At 30.9% G+C, this 17,469-nt stretch overlaps 2 protein-coding genes across 4 annotated transcripts in view; one reads left to right on the forward strand and one right to left on the reverse strand.

Annotated features, from left to right (window-relative positions):
* Positions 1-4,290, reverse strand: part of LOC143252569 (E3 ubiquitin-protein ligase RNF217-like) — a 47,951-nt gene extending 43,661 nt beyond the window's left edge. The window contains exon 1 of one of the 3 annotated variants that reach the window (XM_076504909.1): positions 3,863-4,290. The gene's annotated coding sequence lies outside the window, so the exon portion shown is untranslated. The remainder of the gene's footprint in view (positions 1-3,862) is intronic. The other 2 variants (XM_076504906.1, XM_076504908.1) reach the window with 2 other exon arrangements.
* Positions 4,291-4,304: 14 nt separating this feature from the next.
* brun (trafficking protein particle complex subunit brun) overlaps positions 4,305-17,469 on the forward strand; it is a 69,785-nt gene continuing 56,620 nt past the window's right edge. The window contains 3 exon segments of the mRNA XM_076504910.1: positions 4,305-4,344; positions 9,504-9,662; positions 10,791-10,988. Of these exon segments, the coding sequence (XP_076361025.1) occupies positions 9,593-9,662; positions 10,791-10,988 (268 nt within the window). The 5' untranslated portion in view covers positions 4,305-4,344; positions 9,504-9,592.

Here is a 17,469-nt window from a genome sequence, read left to right on the forward strand (position 1 = left end):
GAGCTTTTGACTGGTCACTCGCAAGCCACAGAAAGAAGTAAGAGTACATATGAAAGCGTTTCAGAAATAACATCAAGTGAGCAGTGCCAGTGTTTGATTCAGTGCATGACTGATATTTCAGTAAATGAAAAAATAGGAGGTTCTTAGTTGGTAATTTGAGTTCCTAATTCATAAGAAACAATAAACTATATTTTGACATCACAAACATAATGTGAGCTGATGCTGCATTCAACATACCATATGACATGCAAAAAGTCAATATTACAGATTTCTTTTTAATATTTAATTTTAAATTAAGAAATTAACTACTAGATCATATTATCATTTTATGAATTAATATCTACAGTTTCTTACCAAACTTACTAGCATAAATTCATAAAATATTATTTTTATAAAATTCTAAAAGTGAGTCAACAAAAAAAAAATTGCAGGGCCTTTGACTCTAGTGGAAAGGGTTAGAGAATGCAGTTACATGATTATAAAATCGAAATATTACAAAATATAATAAACTATAAATTTACACTTTATTTAACTCTTTTGTAGCCAGAGTTGGTGGTGGACACTGCTAACCAGATACCTTCTCTCTTCTGAGTAGTTCAAAGTTAGTTGCATGACTTACAGCCTTGCAGCTTTGAAATAACAAAGATAGGGTGATCTAGCTTAGTGTGAGAGGAATCAAAATTGAGACACCCTAAAATTACAAGGTAAACCCCCATGTTATTTTGTGCTTAACAACATACATAATAAAAATATGACTACTTGGATTGTTTGATTATTAAAAACCAGTGACAATAAGAAACCTTAATTTTGCTCATTTTATGACACTTGATAGATATTACCTCTACCTCCTATCTTCATTACACTGACCATTTAAAAATCAGCATTCAGTTCACAACTGAAGTAAAAATGATAATTAATCCACTTTCCAGCATATCCTGGAAAGGTAAAAGATGGGTAAACTATACTTACAAGAATAAATACACAGAGAACAGTATTTAAAAATTAAAAACTTGTCACTCTGTATGTCTATAAACAAGTATTATTACAGTTTTCTCCTTACATACTTCAATTTTAACCAAGGGATTCTTCCAATTCTCAAATAACTGGATTAAACCTGACTGCAGATCATATGTATCCCAACAGCTGTGATGGAAAACGAGTGCTATAGGAACCACAATTTATCAAGTTGTCCTTTTATTTAGAACTTGAGCCTAAACTGCAATGTGTTTGTATAAAATGTTGCATTTGAGTCATCTTTAAAAGAACTTTTAACTGACTAATGATAAATGTGATTGTGAGAAATCACAAGTTAACACAAACAGCAGACCTCTTCAGGTTTGTAATACTGAACACAAAAAGATCTCTTCCTTTATGATGAGGCAAAAACCAGCTATTGCTTTAGAAGCTAAAGCTTCTACTGACATGCCACACAAGTTTAATTTTTAAAGTTAAATTGGACCTTTAAAAAATAAGTAGAAAATTTAAGAAGTGAAAAGACAAGGTTTACATTTAAAAAACAATGAGTTGGTTTTCCTTGATTGGAAAAATATAATTAACCTTACTTCTATGCATATTGTTATTGTCATGGGTCAAAGGCTATATCATTGCATTTGTTGAAGTCAAAATTTAATTACATGACTATTTGATGAATTAATCTCAATAAATTTGGAAACAAACTGCAAATTACAATTCAAATCTTAATATGATCCATCAGTAAATTTATTAATTTCAAAGTAAATATTAAAAAATAAATCCTCAAGAGTTTTATGTGTCACAGGGTATGCTGAATGTAGCATTGATTCACATTATAAGTTTGAGATATCAAAATATAAAGTCTGTAGTTTCTTATGAATTAAGAACCGAAATTACTGATATTTACAAGCTAGAATATGAAATAAATAACCTTCTGCCTTTCCTATTTGCTGAGGTATCACTCACGTACTGAATCAAACACAGTGGCTCTGCTTCTTTTCATTTCTAGAAATGCTTCCTCATATCCACTTAATTCTGTCTGTAACATGTAAATAACCAATGCCCCCCTTGTGGCTTCTTCAGCCATTTTCAACTGCCACATCATTATCTTCTTCATTTGAAAAACATTATTCAAGAAGGTAGGTTGAATCTTTAGTCTGGTTAAATTACATATATTTTTTAAACCCAAATAAAGTTTACTAAGTTAATAAATTTGGTAAATTGTAGCAAAATTCTGCGATACCAATATAATAATTTATGATTTTTTGGTTATTTCAAATATATGTAAAACCTAAAAATATAATTTTATTCCACACCCTTCATGTGCAAAATTTTATATGGCTTAGTAATCTGACAAGCAGCAAATGTGTACAAAGATCATTGTAACTAGAAGATATAATTGTTTAATATACTTATCTATTTACTGTTCTATTTTTTAAAAAATAAGTTTAATAACATTTATAAATAGTAATAATATTTTCACATATACAATATACTCTAAGTGAAACATGACTGTATTTTATATTAGTACTAGTCCAGCAAAATACAGCCAAGACAGGTCACTTTTTAAAGATCAATTTTATATACTTAGAGATAAGATCAGTGCATGTGTCCTGCATCATTATAACTTCTGTGATATTAGTCAGCAATGGCTGAAAGGTCAATATAAGAAAATTAATAATATATGTATAGTGTTATGACATTTAAGCTATTTTGACTAGCCATTTGTATTTTTGAGTTTAATACACAGTCATTTTAGAATGAAAAAAGTATAATTTATGCTTATTTTCTAATATTTATGATGGTTATGAGTTGGTCAAATCTACCAAATAGAGATTCTGATTCAATTGTAAAATAACAGATGAAACAATGTTTTTTGTTAAAAAAAACATTTGATAATTAACTAGAGACCATACAGATTTCACATGTGAAATATAAAAAAATTGAGGCATTAAAGTATTTTTAACCTTAAAATGAAAATTTCTCTAATTTTTGATAGTCAATATTCTGACAGAAAGTTTCGACAAAATCTTCAATGAAAACATCTTAATACTCAATTCAGAAACCAATATATTTTGTCCATGGAAGCCTTGTAATGTCTACCAATAACCTGCAAAAGTTTGCAAACATACATATGCATTATCAAAAATCTTACTATAATTACTCTTATACATACTTTCATGGTTATGAGTTAGGTTGATTCCACTCAATCCATAATGGAAGGGTCAAAAGGATCAAGATACACGTGCAAAATATATCTGGTTTGCAACCTTTCATATTTGTTATTAAAATAAACAGTTTCAGTAAAAATTAATTTCCAAATTTGTAATGTGATACATCTATGGCAATTTAACTTTAAAAGAAATTACTATATGAGAAGATTATTGGTGTTGCTAAGCCAGAGATTAATCTGAGTGTGATTCTTTAGCATTACTTTAACTTCAGTTTAATAGTTTAAAAAGTTTCAGATTCTAATTTCACAAAGTTTATGATTCTTCATCAGTGTATATAGTTGTGGTTAAAAGAGCTAACATGATTTACGGGTTCTAATTTTATAAATTTACGAGTAAGAAGGTTTTTATAATCTTTCATAAACTCCTGATAAAGCACTGTATGTTCTAGCTTAACCTCAAATTCAATGAGATTATTTTTTTCCCATTAAACCAAGTGTAATATTACTAACAGTAATAAGGAATAACGATGTTGGATGGTTTACTTATTAATGATCAAGTTTATTTACAACATTATATAATATATACTATATATTTCGGTATATTCCTGTTGATGAAAAAAACTGATTAACCTCTGCATAAATTTAACTTACAAAATCATATTATAGTTATGATTATAAATATCAACCTTAAAAATCGTAAGCTTATTGAACACTTACCTACTATTAAAATGGAGAAGCAATACGAGTGTACATAGCATATTTCTTAACTTTCAGCGTCTGCGATGAATACTACTGACTTTGTATCATCGTATGTTAGAAAAATTCATATACTACTAATGTTAATTCCACGAGTAAACAGAACTAGCGAGTACTATTAGTCATTACTAACACTAATTAGTGTTAGTAATATTAATAGTAATTTACAATGCAAGTCATACAACTTAAATTTAAACAGCGTACGTTAACAACAGTATTCGACTTAATACACATGAATAACTGTTGCCAAAGCCAAATATTATACTTCATTTAACTATTTCATATAGACTATGAACACTTCTTTCGAACTTCATTTGTAACTTAGATATCACTACCACGTAAACATTTAACTAGCAAAGGATGTTTCTGCGACACCTATACGTTCTCTCGTACAACACGAGAAGTTAAACGATATCTTTAATGGGAAAGTAAATGGTTGAAATGTAAGATATGTGTAGTTTGTGTGTCTGTTGTGGCTTCTACTTTTTTGATGAAGTTCTGGAATATATCGTGATTTAGGTGTCTTATGAATTATTGTGTCATTGTTAGATGAAATTAGCATAAGCACAAATGAATCTAGAAAATATGTTGTAAATTATAATTATTTTTCTTTACCATGCCCAAAATTTAGGCTTAACGGTATGATATTGATGTCTACTGGTGGTACTTTACTACTAGTGTGATCGTGATTCGTATGAGTAATTTTCTCTAATCTTGTTTTGGGAAGCTCAATTCATATTAATTTTACGTATTCTTTACTTTAAATTGTTTCAGAATATTGTTTAACTTTATTTTCATGTATTAAGATCAGTTTCTAATTTGAATATAACACTTTGTTTATAATTTTAAGTAGTACAGTAGGTTTTTACTTTGCGTTCAAAATTTATTTACAAATGACATGAATGTAGAATAGTTTTATTGTTTCTACTACATTTCGCTGGTTAACTTTTTTTGTCACAGCTTTTGTGATTAGTATTTAATTACCCTATCAGTATCACTATATTTAGTTTTATAGGAATAAAAGCATAACTTATCTTAGTTTTATGGTATTTTTTATATTTATTCAGAAACTTTAGAATTTGTGATAGTAAAACTAAAGTTGAGATGTTTATATTTTGATTTTTTAAGAATTAATAAGGTGAATGGTTTTCACTTTTTAATATGACCATTTTGTTTCACATGTTGTGTCTTTGTTCTTTCTAAAACTTCTTAAACTTGATACCATTCCAGTTGTTTCTGCATGTCTTTCATTAAATTTGTTTACATAAAAGCTGCAAAGAATAGATTTTGAAAATAAATGTATGATACATGTTTTTGGAGTTTGCAAATGCTATAAACAGAACTTCACTGCAATGAGATGATTGTTGCTTACAGTTATGACTAATGGTAATAAGTAATGACTATTTGTCAGTTATCTGATTTGTCATATATTGCCAGTGACTTAAAAAGTGATAAACATTTATCATATTCAAGCTGAGGATTAATATAAATATAGAACTGGAATATACAAAAACCTGACTAGTGTTATAACCTTTAGGACTTTCAGTGTTTAAGGAGGGATTTCACTAGTGATATATTTTTTTAAAATATTGAACTTGAATATTGACATTGTGTTGTATCTTTAAACTGTGACCTTAAATTGAACTTCAATACTTCTAAATTAGTAATTGTATGAAAAAGGTGCCTAAGTGTAAGAAATAACTAACCTTATGTGGATGGAGGGGGTCAAAGTGTGTGTGCCACAACCTTTTACAGAGGGCCATTCAACATGGTATTATGTATTTGATATCAGTCATTAATTTTACAATATGCTGCTGACATAATAACAATGCATTGTAGAAAAAAGTGAATACCATATAAAATATACAAGGAAACTGAAAACAACTGCAGATGTTCATTTCAGAGGTTTTAGGGGCTATCCAATGTGCAAATTGTATGAGGGACAAAAGTATTTTTTTATTCTTGACATGAACTTTATTTTTACTCTGAATCAAACATATCATCAATTCACAGATATCTTGAGCACAAATGCTTTTTTGATATATCTGATTTATTTATGTACAACAGAGTTGTACGTTTTTCTGTATGCTTGCTACATGGCATGTAGATTCACATGGTAAGTTTGGAATTTGTAGCCAACATTACTTCTCCAGTAAAGGTTTGACAGAACTTTTGAATATTATTTAGTTAAAGAAACAAACTTGATCATAGAAAAATTGGGAAATTATGAGAGAGATTGATTTTTGTGGAAAAGAATTTGAACGTGTAATCTACAGATAGTAAGTTTAGTGACTTAACCACAAAGCCCAACTATGTATTGAGTCATTGTTTGCCACAAAAGTCATTGCACATCATTTCTTATTGTGTGACCAGTCGGCTAAATACTTCAAAGTATAGTCTGAGCATTTTTCAGTTGAGTATTGAACCATATCAGTTCACCATAATCATCTCTGAATATCTCATTTTTGATTATTATCTATTGTACCTCAGTTTGGTTGTCCTCATATTTTCTCTCTTTCTTTTCCTTTCAGTCTAGTGGTTCATAATTTATGAATCAGGAAGTCTTAATCTCTTTCATGATGGATAAGTTGAAAACATTTATAATATTACTAAAGTAGTTTACTTCTGCTTCCATGTGGTTCTGAAGAAATTGTAGTTTGGAGACCTGTTTTGACTTGTGTTTGTGATCTTCATTTTCAAATGAAAAACATGATGTTAACTGTTATCTTTGGCTTTGTACACTTTCTGTCAAGTATTCTAGTTAAGATGGTCATCTTCATATGTTTGGCAGTGACTTTTGCCCAGACAATTAGTTTAACATTATCCTTTTTGTCTATTTAATTTTCTACATATTCATATGACTACCCAGCTACTGACACCTTTTGGGTGATCAATATATTTCAAGGACAGTTTGGCATTATAAGCTTTGGTATCTTGTGTAATAACAACCAAAGAAACTTTGTTTTGGGGACATGTGACACAGTTGTTTTTGTGTCTTCAGTTTTAGTTGATTCTAGAGCTTACATCAAGGGAATCTCCTTTAAACCTTCATTTTTTTCACATACCTTCTCAGCAGTTGAGAGACATCATTGGGGTAAGGTAATACTCATATTTGTAAACATATTTTGCTGATTTTTTTTCCTTTGCTGTTTTGACAATCCTATCTTGTGATTGCCATCTTTTCCTTGTAAAATTGACGCTCCATCCTTTTGTTTTTTAGTAGCTGTGTGAATGTATGGGTCATCTGATGATTAGTGCTTTTGCAACAGTGGTCAACCATCTTTTTCCACCTCAGTGGCTTTTGCTCTAGAAGTGTGTTTTCTAATTGTGGCTGATTTTGGTTTTTGAAAAACCTGTTTTTTTTATGGTTAACCTCTTTCTCACTTTTGTTTTTTGAGTGCTTAGCAAGATAACTGAGGTGTGAGGTTCTTGTCATTGTTCTACTCTGGCTAACTCAACCATGGTTTCTTCTGTTACATCAGTTTTCTCACAAGGAACCAGCCACATTATCACCTCAGGAACATCTTTGGCAACCTCAAACATTTTTTATTCAAACTAATATGTGATATTTACATGTCTGGTTATTGGTAGATACCTTGTTTAAGAAGTCAAATTATCTTCTAGAGTGGCTCATCTGTTAGCTCACTCTTGCCAATGTTTTTCCATAATGATTTATCAGTACTGCTATGCTACTTTCAGGAGTTGATGCAATTATCATGATGTTTCTTGTTTATCTCTAACTTTTAAAAATGTTGTTTTCTTTCATATTTTAGTTTCATATTTATGGCTTATTTCTTTCATAGCTGGTTACAGAACTCCGTTATATGGCAATTTTAGGTGCCTCACAAACCACCACTCTTGTTCTTATTGTTCAAAGACCTGTTAAGAGTCTCTTTTCTTTAGTGATCTCAATATTTTGAACCCTGAAGATATTCCATTTGGATAATGTCTGTGTCATCATAGTCACAGGTGCCCATAGAGAGTTGAGGCAGGTTAGCATGTGAACAAACTGAAATACATTCTTTAATATTTATTTATACCATCTTGCTATTCCTTTAGTTCTCAGATCCCATTTGCTTCAGGTTGTGATAATTCAAGACAGGGAGGATACCTAACTGGTGAGTTATTCTCTATTGTCTGATTATTTACTATTTGAGCTTATGCTTGTAATGTATATGAAAACCATAGTGTTTCTATAGCACCCAATATTTATGTTAACAACTCCAGATGTGCATAAGATTTAAAAGTTATTGGTTGATAAAAGAATGGTAACATCAACAATAATAAAAGAAGCCATCAAGATATCTCCTTTTAATATGAGATTTTCTGTATGGACACTTTGATTTATTCAGTTTAAGACTTGCATGTAGCACATAATTCTGGATTTTTCATAGACAAACTTTCATCCTCTACATAAGAGCTCTATAACAGGATGATGTTCTCTGGAAATGCACAGAAGATGCTATCTGGTGGCTGATGATGCCTATTTACAAGCTGATGTCTAATAGTTCCAAACTTGCATGTTTGTCTTTAATCCTCTTTGCTATCATCCTTGAACAATTCTTTTAATTGTCAACCCATCCTTGGGATTGTGCAAGACTTCTTGATTCTTTCTTGTTGTCTACTGATTCAGCCAACATTTTTAGAGTAGGACAAATGGGACATTAGCTCAAGAATCACATCTAGTCATTAGTTATTACTGATATCCTCTTTCAAGTATTTTCCACAACAGGTACTGGACATTTTGTTCCTAATTAATTGCTCTGTCCCCTCTTATGGCAGCTTCCAAGAATATGCACAATTCCATGAGTTTTATTATTATTTACCAGTTCCATTTATATAAATGTTATTAACAGATGTTTAGGGTGAGGAGTCACATGTGAGTTATCTTTCTTAGTATTTTGTCTTTCGTCCAATCCAGTGTGAGGCTTCTCTAATTGTGGTGATTCTCCTTTAAATTTTGCTCTTTTCTCTTGTTCTAAATTGTACTGAAACCCTGGTTGACATCATAATTTATTTATTGTTGCCTAAAATTCTGTAGAGGCAGCAGTACTCCTCTTGTCACATTGCAATTCCCAACTCCATCTCATTGTGGATATTCTGATTTTTTGTATTTCATAGAGAATATACTTTATTTTAATATTGTATTATTACAACTTAAATGGATTTAAATCAAGTGCTTCTGAAATACTTTTCCACCTACATCTCCACAACTGGGAGGAATAATTTTATTATCGTTATAAAGAAACCTGGTTATGGTGGGAGGGCAATACTTATGGACATTGTTCTGATACATGTGCAATAAGTCATGTAAAAAGTAAGAGTGAAGAATTCTGGGTAAGTTTATATACATTTTGCATTGTATTAAGGATGTGCAAGACCTAAAGTCACATCAGTGTTAACAGCAATAAAGTAACTGAAGAAGGAAAAGCTTTTAATATTTCATAGTTTAAAATTATTTTGATTCTAAAAATGAAAATATTTGTAGTTAACCTGTGTGGCACATGTGTTAATTTTATGTTTATCATTTTTAAGTATTTTTATATTGGCCTTTTGTTATTAATTTATTGTATGATTGAAATTTTACTTATTTTGTTCACAGGATTTATTCTTTTCCATTCTAGAATGAATTCAGTTTTTAAAACAAAAGATTTAATGCTCAGACATAATAGATAAATTTCACAACTAAAAATGACTGGGCCAGATTATAATCAAAGGGTGGAAGACCATCGTACTCTACTTATTCTAGTAAAATACAAAGGTAAGGAAGGAAAATTAAAAGACATGAAATGTGATTATCATGACTTCATAATGTTTATTTTTTTTAAAGTTGGGAAGAAATATACATTTGTTTTGGTTTCAAAGCAACCTTTTTGTATTTTATCATTTTTCATTTATAATATTTACATATAGTTTTCAAGGTAATTTTTTATTTTTATGATAATTAGTTATTACTTGCAGTTCAAATTTAAAAATCTGCATTTTTTTCTCCAAAATTGTCTCTATACTTGAATGTTTTTCTTGTATAATTGGGTATAAAGGTTATTAACTTAAGGTGTATATATTTTTAGATACTTTAATGTGAAAGTAATGAATAATTTTTTTTATAAAAGCTATGTTTTTAAGATTTTTGCACTTTTTATGATTATGTAAATTTATTTTGTTAAGTGTGGTATTTTTGGAAATTTCATATGGTGATATAATTAAAAATGTATTTTTATTGTGTCAGGTTTTAGTAGTTAAATGACCAACAACATAAATGTCGGTAAAAAAGCAACTGTTAAAACCAGTATAACTGCAGGGAGTGAGTAGTTCCAAATCTTAATGAAATGTTATAGTCATAAAATTTAAAGTAAATCACAACTTGTGGTATCTTCAAATGTATGTAAAAAAACAAAACAGAAAAACATTTAAACTTATTTGATCCAGAATAATATACCTTAAGCATGTCATTTGTATAGCTAAGTTAAATATTTCTTTCTAACAGCTAATAAGCATAATTAATATTTCTTAATTTCTACTGCCTTCTAGATTAGTGCAGTACATCAGTCTGGTTTACTGATTTAGTCTGTTGTATTTGTGTGTATTAAAAGTCTTTAGACAACATTTATAATAAAAGTAATATGTTGTGTATTTTCTGTACAATAAATATGCATAGAAGTTTATCCAGTTTGTTTGGATTGGTAAGTTAAGTTAATGCATGAAGTTGGTCTGTCAGTTACTGATCTTGAACAAAATACTTGTTTTGGATTATCAAATTGGTGTGAAATCATGCAGTTCTTAATTGTACCTTGTGGTAGTTAGTGCTTATATGCATGTGAAGCTATGATATTTTATTGTTTTTAAAGTTGTATGTTGATTATTAATGTGGTGTGTTTATCATCTGTAGGTTTGCATATGAGCTCTAAAAATTTCAATAAAGTGTTTGACAGAATCTCACGTCTTCAATATGTTAAAGTGCCAGATTCACAGGCAGCTGGAGGACAAAGAGTAGTGTGGGTTAGATATAAAAAACACTACTCCGTAGAAAGCAACGAATGGGGAGACTTCCAAACCCATCGAAAAGTTTTAGGACTGCTATGTCTAGGTAAGTGGCTTCTTTGGTGACTTCTGTTTATATGTGAATATGGGAAAAAAAATTACTCTTAATTGATAAAATACTGGAAACTATGCCTGCTGAAGTAATTTTCCCTGTAAAATCTTTTTTTTGACTTTCTAACCCATCAGCTAACCAATGGGAGCAGTCATTGACAAAAAAAACAACAACACGAAACTGCAAAGGAGCATCTCGACATTTTCTGTGATAATTCAAATGAATAAAATATTTCTATAGATGCTTTCTTTCCTTTAATCTTATTGCTATGGGTTCTTCTATGGTTGGGGTCAAAGGGCATGTCATTATGTTTGTAGACTTGCATTCAAAATTTTATTGAACTACTATTTTATGACTGTATGTCAGTAACTTTGGTAGCAAATTGTATATTATGATTCAAATGTCAGTTTTATACACTAGTTAATTTATTAATTTAAAAGTAAATATTAAAACAAAATTCCAGAATGTTGGTTTTTGTGTGTCATTTGGTATGTTGAATTCAGCTTTGGTTTAAATTAGATGTTTGAGATATCAAAATACAAAGTATATTGCTTTTCATAAAGTAGAAATTAAGATTTCCAATATTGACAAGACAGAATATAAAATAAGAACCTCCTGTTTTTTTCTATTTGCTGAGATATCACTATATTTCATCTTCCTTTCAAAATCAGCAGGATGTTTTCAGAATAGATTTAAAAAACTATTTGTAGTCTTGAACATATCATTCTTGATATAGATTGTAAGTACCAGTAATCATCATAGAATGTATATATAATTTTATCTGTTTAATAGGAGATCCTCTTTAGTAGCAATGAATAATTTATGAAGCTGAGATATAAGATGTAATTTCCATCTTAAATACAACTGTAGGTTGAAATAACTATTTCTACCAAAGTCCAGTACAATTCAAATATCAGGGAACATGGTAGTAACACCTATATAGGGATAGGTATGTTAAAAAATGTCAGCCTGTACATTTTGTATGGCACCACATATGCCAGGACATTGGCAGAAATCCAGCTAAAGGGATAGAGAGGGAAAGTCCTCCACTAATCAAGAAAAACAACGATATTAAAGTTTGGATAATCTTACTCAACATCTAGAAAATAGCCACTGAAACATAATTTTCTTTTACATAGAAGAGCGAACAACGTTTCGACCTTCTTCGGTCATCGTCAGGTTCACAAAGAAAGAGGTAACTGACCGGAAGCTGACCACATGTTTGAAAGGGGTTGTGTAACTGAGTGTCGGAATGTAGAGGGCGGTATTAGATGTTTGAATATACAATTTTATTTTATTATATTAATATAGGTATAAAGGCGTTCCTTTATATTGGTTTATTTTGGGTTTAAGTTGTTGTATAAGTAAGGCTTCTTTAATTTTGCATTTGTTTATGTTTGTTTCTTTATTTAGTATTTGAGTGTTTTCTATGGTTATGTTGTGTTTATTTGACTTGCAGTGTTCGAAAACGTGTGAAGGTGACTTTTTATGTTCTTTGAATCTGGTTTCCATTTTTCAACTTGTTTCTCCAACATAGAAGTCGTGGCAGTTATCACATTGTATTTTGTAAATAATGTTGGTGTGGTGTTTGTCAGTGTAGTTTTTACATAGTATAGACCTCAGTTTTGTGCCTGGTTTTTGAATAAATTTGGTATTAACTGGAATGTCATATTTTGTTACTAGTTTTTGCCAAATGTTGGTTATTTGTTTGCTGATGTCAGGAATATATGGTATACAGCAGTATATGGTTTTGTGATTTTTTGATTTGTAAGATATATTTACTTTAGTTGGTTGATTTTGCTTTCTGTCTATGTGGGTGCGTATAATGTTTTCTACGGTTTGTGGAGGAAACTTATTGATGTTGATGAAGTATTGTTTTATTTTGTCTAATTCATTGTTAATTTTATCTGGTGAGCATAGTTTTATGGCTGTGTTTATTTGGTTTCTTAGTATGTTGAGTTTTTGTTTTGTTTCATGTGCTGAGTCCCAAGGAATGTATAGTCCAGTATGGGTGATTTTTCGGTGGATTTCTGTTTTGAATTGTGTGTCGGTTCTTGTAATTTTGAGGTTAAGAAATGATATTTGATTGCTTTCTTCCTGTTCACATGTGAAGTTAATGTTGGGATGTATAGAGTTAATGTGATTGAAAAAATTAAGTATGTGTTCTGTAGATTTGAATCCCACAACCGTGTCATCTACATATCTGTACCAGTATAGTGGTGGATGTAATGCTGTGTTAATTGCTTGTGTTTCAACTTGTGTCATAAAAATATTGGCTAGAACTGGTGATACTGGTTGCCCATGCTTAGGCCATTTGTTTGTATATAGTTTTGGTTGTTGAACATGAAGTTTGTCTTTATCGTGGTGAATTCTATTAGGGTTGCTAACTGGTTACTGGGAATTTCTATGGTTGGGTTAGGGTCTCGGATATAGAGTTCTAAGGCTATCTTGCAGGCTTCAGTGGTTGGAACTTCTGTGAAGAAAGATATAACATCGAAACTGGCCATTAAGGCTTTATGATTAAGTTGATTTAGATTAGACTTGAAATTAAAAGAGTCTTTGATGAATGAGCTGGCTGATGTTACATATTTGGAGAATGCCCATGTTATGTATTTACCAAGATTGTAATTAAACGATTCATATGTGGACATTATTGGTCGTAATGGACAATCTGGTTTATGAGGTTTCGGGATGCCGTATACTTGCGGTGTCGTGAGTCGGTTTTACGTGAGGTAGGAATAAAGTGTTTGTGAAATTGTGTTGGCTTTTTTCATTTGTAGTAGCAATTTGTTCAGTTGCATCTCGTGTGTCTTTGTTGGATTTGTGTGTATTGGTTTAAATTTGTTCGTGTCTGATGGGATGTTATTCATTTTTTGGATGTATTCATTCGTGTTCATTATGACTATAAGCGTTACCTTTATCTGCTTTTAGAATTTTTATGTTTTTGTCTTGTTGTAGGTTTTTAATGGAATTAATGTCTCTTTTTGTAAGGTTGTTTTTTAGTTTTCTGTTTTGTGAAATTATGTTGGTTTTGTGAGAAAATTCTTTGAAAAAATCGTTTAAGATGTTGTGTTTAGGTGTTTCTGGAAAATATAAATTTGTAATTTTACCTGGGAAGTTTGGCTGTTGGATGTCACTAAAATTATCTAAGTTGTCGTCTTTCTGTTGATTGTTTTTGGTTGTTTCCTTGTTTTTGTTCTCTGTAGAAAGTATCACAAGTCTCCTGGCTAGGTCTTCTAAACATGTTTTTAAACATTTCAAAACAGAAATCCACCGAAAAATCACCCATACTGGACTATACATTCCTTGGGACTCAGCACATGAAACAAAACAAAAACTCAACATACTAAGAAACCAAATAAACACAGCCATAAAACTATGCTCACCAGATAAAATTAACGATGAATTAGACAAAATAAAACAATACTTCATCAACATCAATAAGTTTCCTCCACAAACTGTAGAAAACATTATACGCACCCACCTAGACAGAAAGCAAAATCAACCAACTAAAGTAAATATATCTCACGAATCAAAAAATCACAAAACCATATACTGCTGTATACCATATATTCCTGACATCAGCAAACAAATAACCAACATTTGGCAAAAACTAGTAAAATATGACATTCCAGTTAATACCAAATTTATTCAAAAACCCGGCACAAAACTGAGGTCTATACTATGTAAAAACTACACTGACAAACACCACACCAACATTATTTACAAAATACAATGTGATAACTGCCACGACTTCTATGTTGAGAAACAAGTAGAAAATGGAAACCAGATTCAAAGAACATAAAAGTCACCTTCACACGGTTTTCGAACACTGCAAGTCAAATAAACACAACATAACCATAGAAAACACTCAAATACTAAATAAAGAAACAAACATAAACAAATGCAAAATTAAAGAAGCCTTACTTATACAACAACTTAAACCCAACATTAACTAATATAAAGGGACGCCTTTATACCTATATTAATATAATAAAATAAAATAAAATTGTATATTCAAACATCTAATACCGCTCTCTACATTCCTACACTCAGTTACACAACCCCTTTCAAACATGTGGTCAGCTTCCGGTCAGTTACCTCTTTCTTTGTGAACCTGACGATGACCGAAGAAGGTCGAAACGTTGTTCGCTCTTCTATGTAAAATAGTTTCTCAACCCAAACGAGCTGTTTTTGCATATTTATTTCTCAACAAGTGGGTTTCTCGACATCACTGATTATAATTTTCTTTTTTTCCCCATGAACTGTAACTTGTAAACCACAGTGTGTTTATGATGAGCCTGCACATGAAAACATTTTACTACTACGTTATAGCCCATGTTACTAATAATGGTTTTACTACTACGTTATAGCCCATGTTACTAATAATGGTTTTACTACTACGTTATAGCCCATGTTACTAATAATAGTTTCTGATCAGTAAGCCATTATTTGCTTTATATGGAAGATAATCTACTGCATTCTCCTTACCACACAACACAGTATCCTGGTCATGACTTACCTTGCTTTAAAAAGTAAAATCTTTAGATTGTTTTATGGCTTTCTCTAGGATTGATTTGAAAAGTTGGTGAAATAGCATCTTCCACGTAGAGGTTACAACTGCACTGGAAGCCAAAGTCTTTGACTTGTAAAAAGTACAGAAACTAGTAATAAAATTTATATTCTAAAATTGTTTGGATTAAGGATGAGAAAAGATAAAAAACTGGAGAGCAACTTTGGGTGGGATGAAAATGTGGATTATACATTCCTGCGTTACACTTTTCGTACACTGCACTTGCAGGGTTGATAGATGCATATATACATTAGGTGTTGGAATGTAGAAATGGGTAATGCAAATTTTCCTCTCATTCCACATGCTCTCTAGTTTATAATCTTTCATCCCAACAATCTTAGGACAAAATTTTTTGTTACTGGTGATATGCAGCACCATTGTACTATTAAATGAGAAAACAGTTGAAGCTATGTGACTAAGGGAACAATTGGGTGAGAAAACTTTACTTGTGAGTTTTTACTGCAGTATTAACTAAAGTTCATTTAAATAAATCTTTTGTACGTGTGACTTCAAGTTACAAAAATTTCTTCCTTTTTATTTTTTAATCTAGCCATAAGAAAACAAATGTACAAACAAACTGAGATGATTGAGAGATTAGCTGAATGACAGTAGACTGCTATTTCTCAAAGTTTGATTTATATTACAAATGTGTGTGAGAGAGACCTCCTATTGTCTTTAGGAACAAAAAATGGTAAAGAAACAATAGAAGATGTGGCAGAATAGGAAAATAATGTCTTTTATTAAACTTTCATGATTTTGACTTTTGTTACAAGTTCCACACAAAAGCACATCATGGGTACATTGGTTGTGCAGGTGCAGTAAATGAAGGAAACTTCCTCACAGTAGATATGGTTTTTTGTTTAAGGAAGTGTAATTGAATTGAACCAAGCTGTAATCGTTTTCTAAGGTGTGTGAAATCTGTGGTGACAGAGATACCAGGAGTGCTAGATACAGAAATGTATTAAAAGATAAGTTGTTTTGACAATGACATGAAATTTTTAACCATTGATGGAAAGATTCTCTAATTTGTTATTAATGCAAATCAGTTGAGTGAAGCAATCACCTTAAAACAAATTTTGAGATATTATAATACACTTAACTGTTAAGTACCATTGTGGATACAAGTATATTAAAGTTTGTTGAATCATTACATGATCTTGCCTGCACACCCCCTCTATAAACAATTAGGTAAAATAGCGAGAGAGTGATTTGCTGAATGTAGTGAAAAATCTTAAAATCTATTAAAGTCACCCGATCATTCCAATCAAAAGAAGGTAAAGCTGGTAGTCAGATCATACTGTATTGATCTTATTTGTGGGGTAACATGAGAAGTTATTACAGTTTGAAAGGACAAAAATATTGGTCTAAATCTTTTCTCCCTTTTAAGGGGATGTTGTTCTAACTCCAGTGCAAGAAAAAAACTGATCAGGTTTCATGCTTTGACAGGTAGGTAGTTTAGCTTTTTTCTAAAAAGTAAGCAGTATTGGAAACTGTTGGAGAAGAAGTCAAAGATCTTAATGTGCTATAACCTAGGTTCATTGTGAGTTCAAGTCTACTTGTATACAGATACTGAGGAGTACGTTTCATACATGCATCAACAGAAAAGAAAAATGGTGAATACAGCAAAATACAAGATGTTTAATAGAAAGTTTGGCCAGCAGAAGATCAATGATATGTCTCTATTGTCATCGTGCAAAGCATCCTGCTATCTAGAAACACTTTGTGCAAACTTTCTGAAGAAATATGGCAATCAAGAGATGTCAACAGTTTTAACACAGAAGTTACCTGACTGGACAAATGATGTTCAGCTAAAGTGGGTGACATCTAGTTTGCCAAATATCATGAAGGAAATAGTTTTTAATGACATTGAAGATTGTGACAGTAGTGGCAATAGTGATAGTG

This window comes from Tachypleus tridentatus, chromosome 6 (genome assembly GCF_004210375.1).
Source record: "Tachypleus tridentatus isolate NWPU-2018 chromosome 6, ASM421037v1, whole genome shotgun sequence".
Classification (NCBI taxonomy): Eukaryota; Metazoa; Arthropoda; class Merostomata; order Xiphosura; family Limulidae; genus Tachypleus; species Tachypleus tridentatus.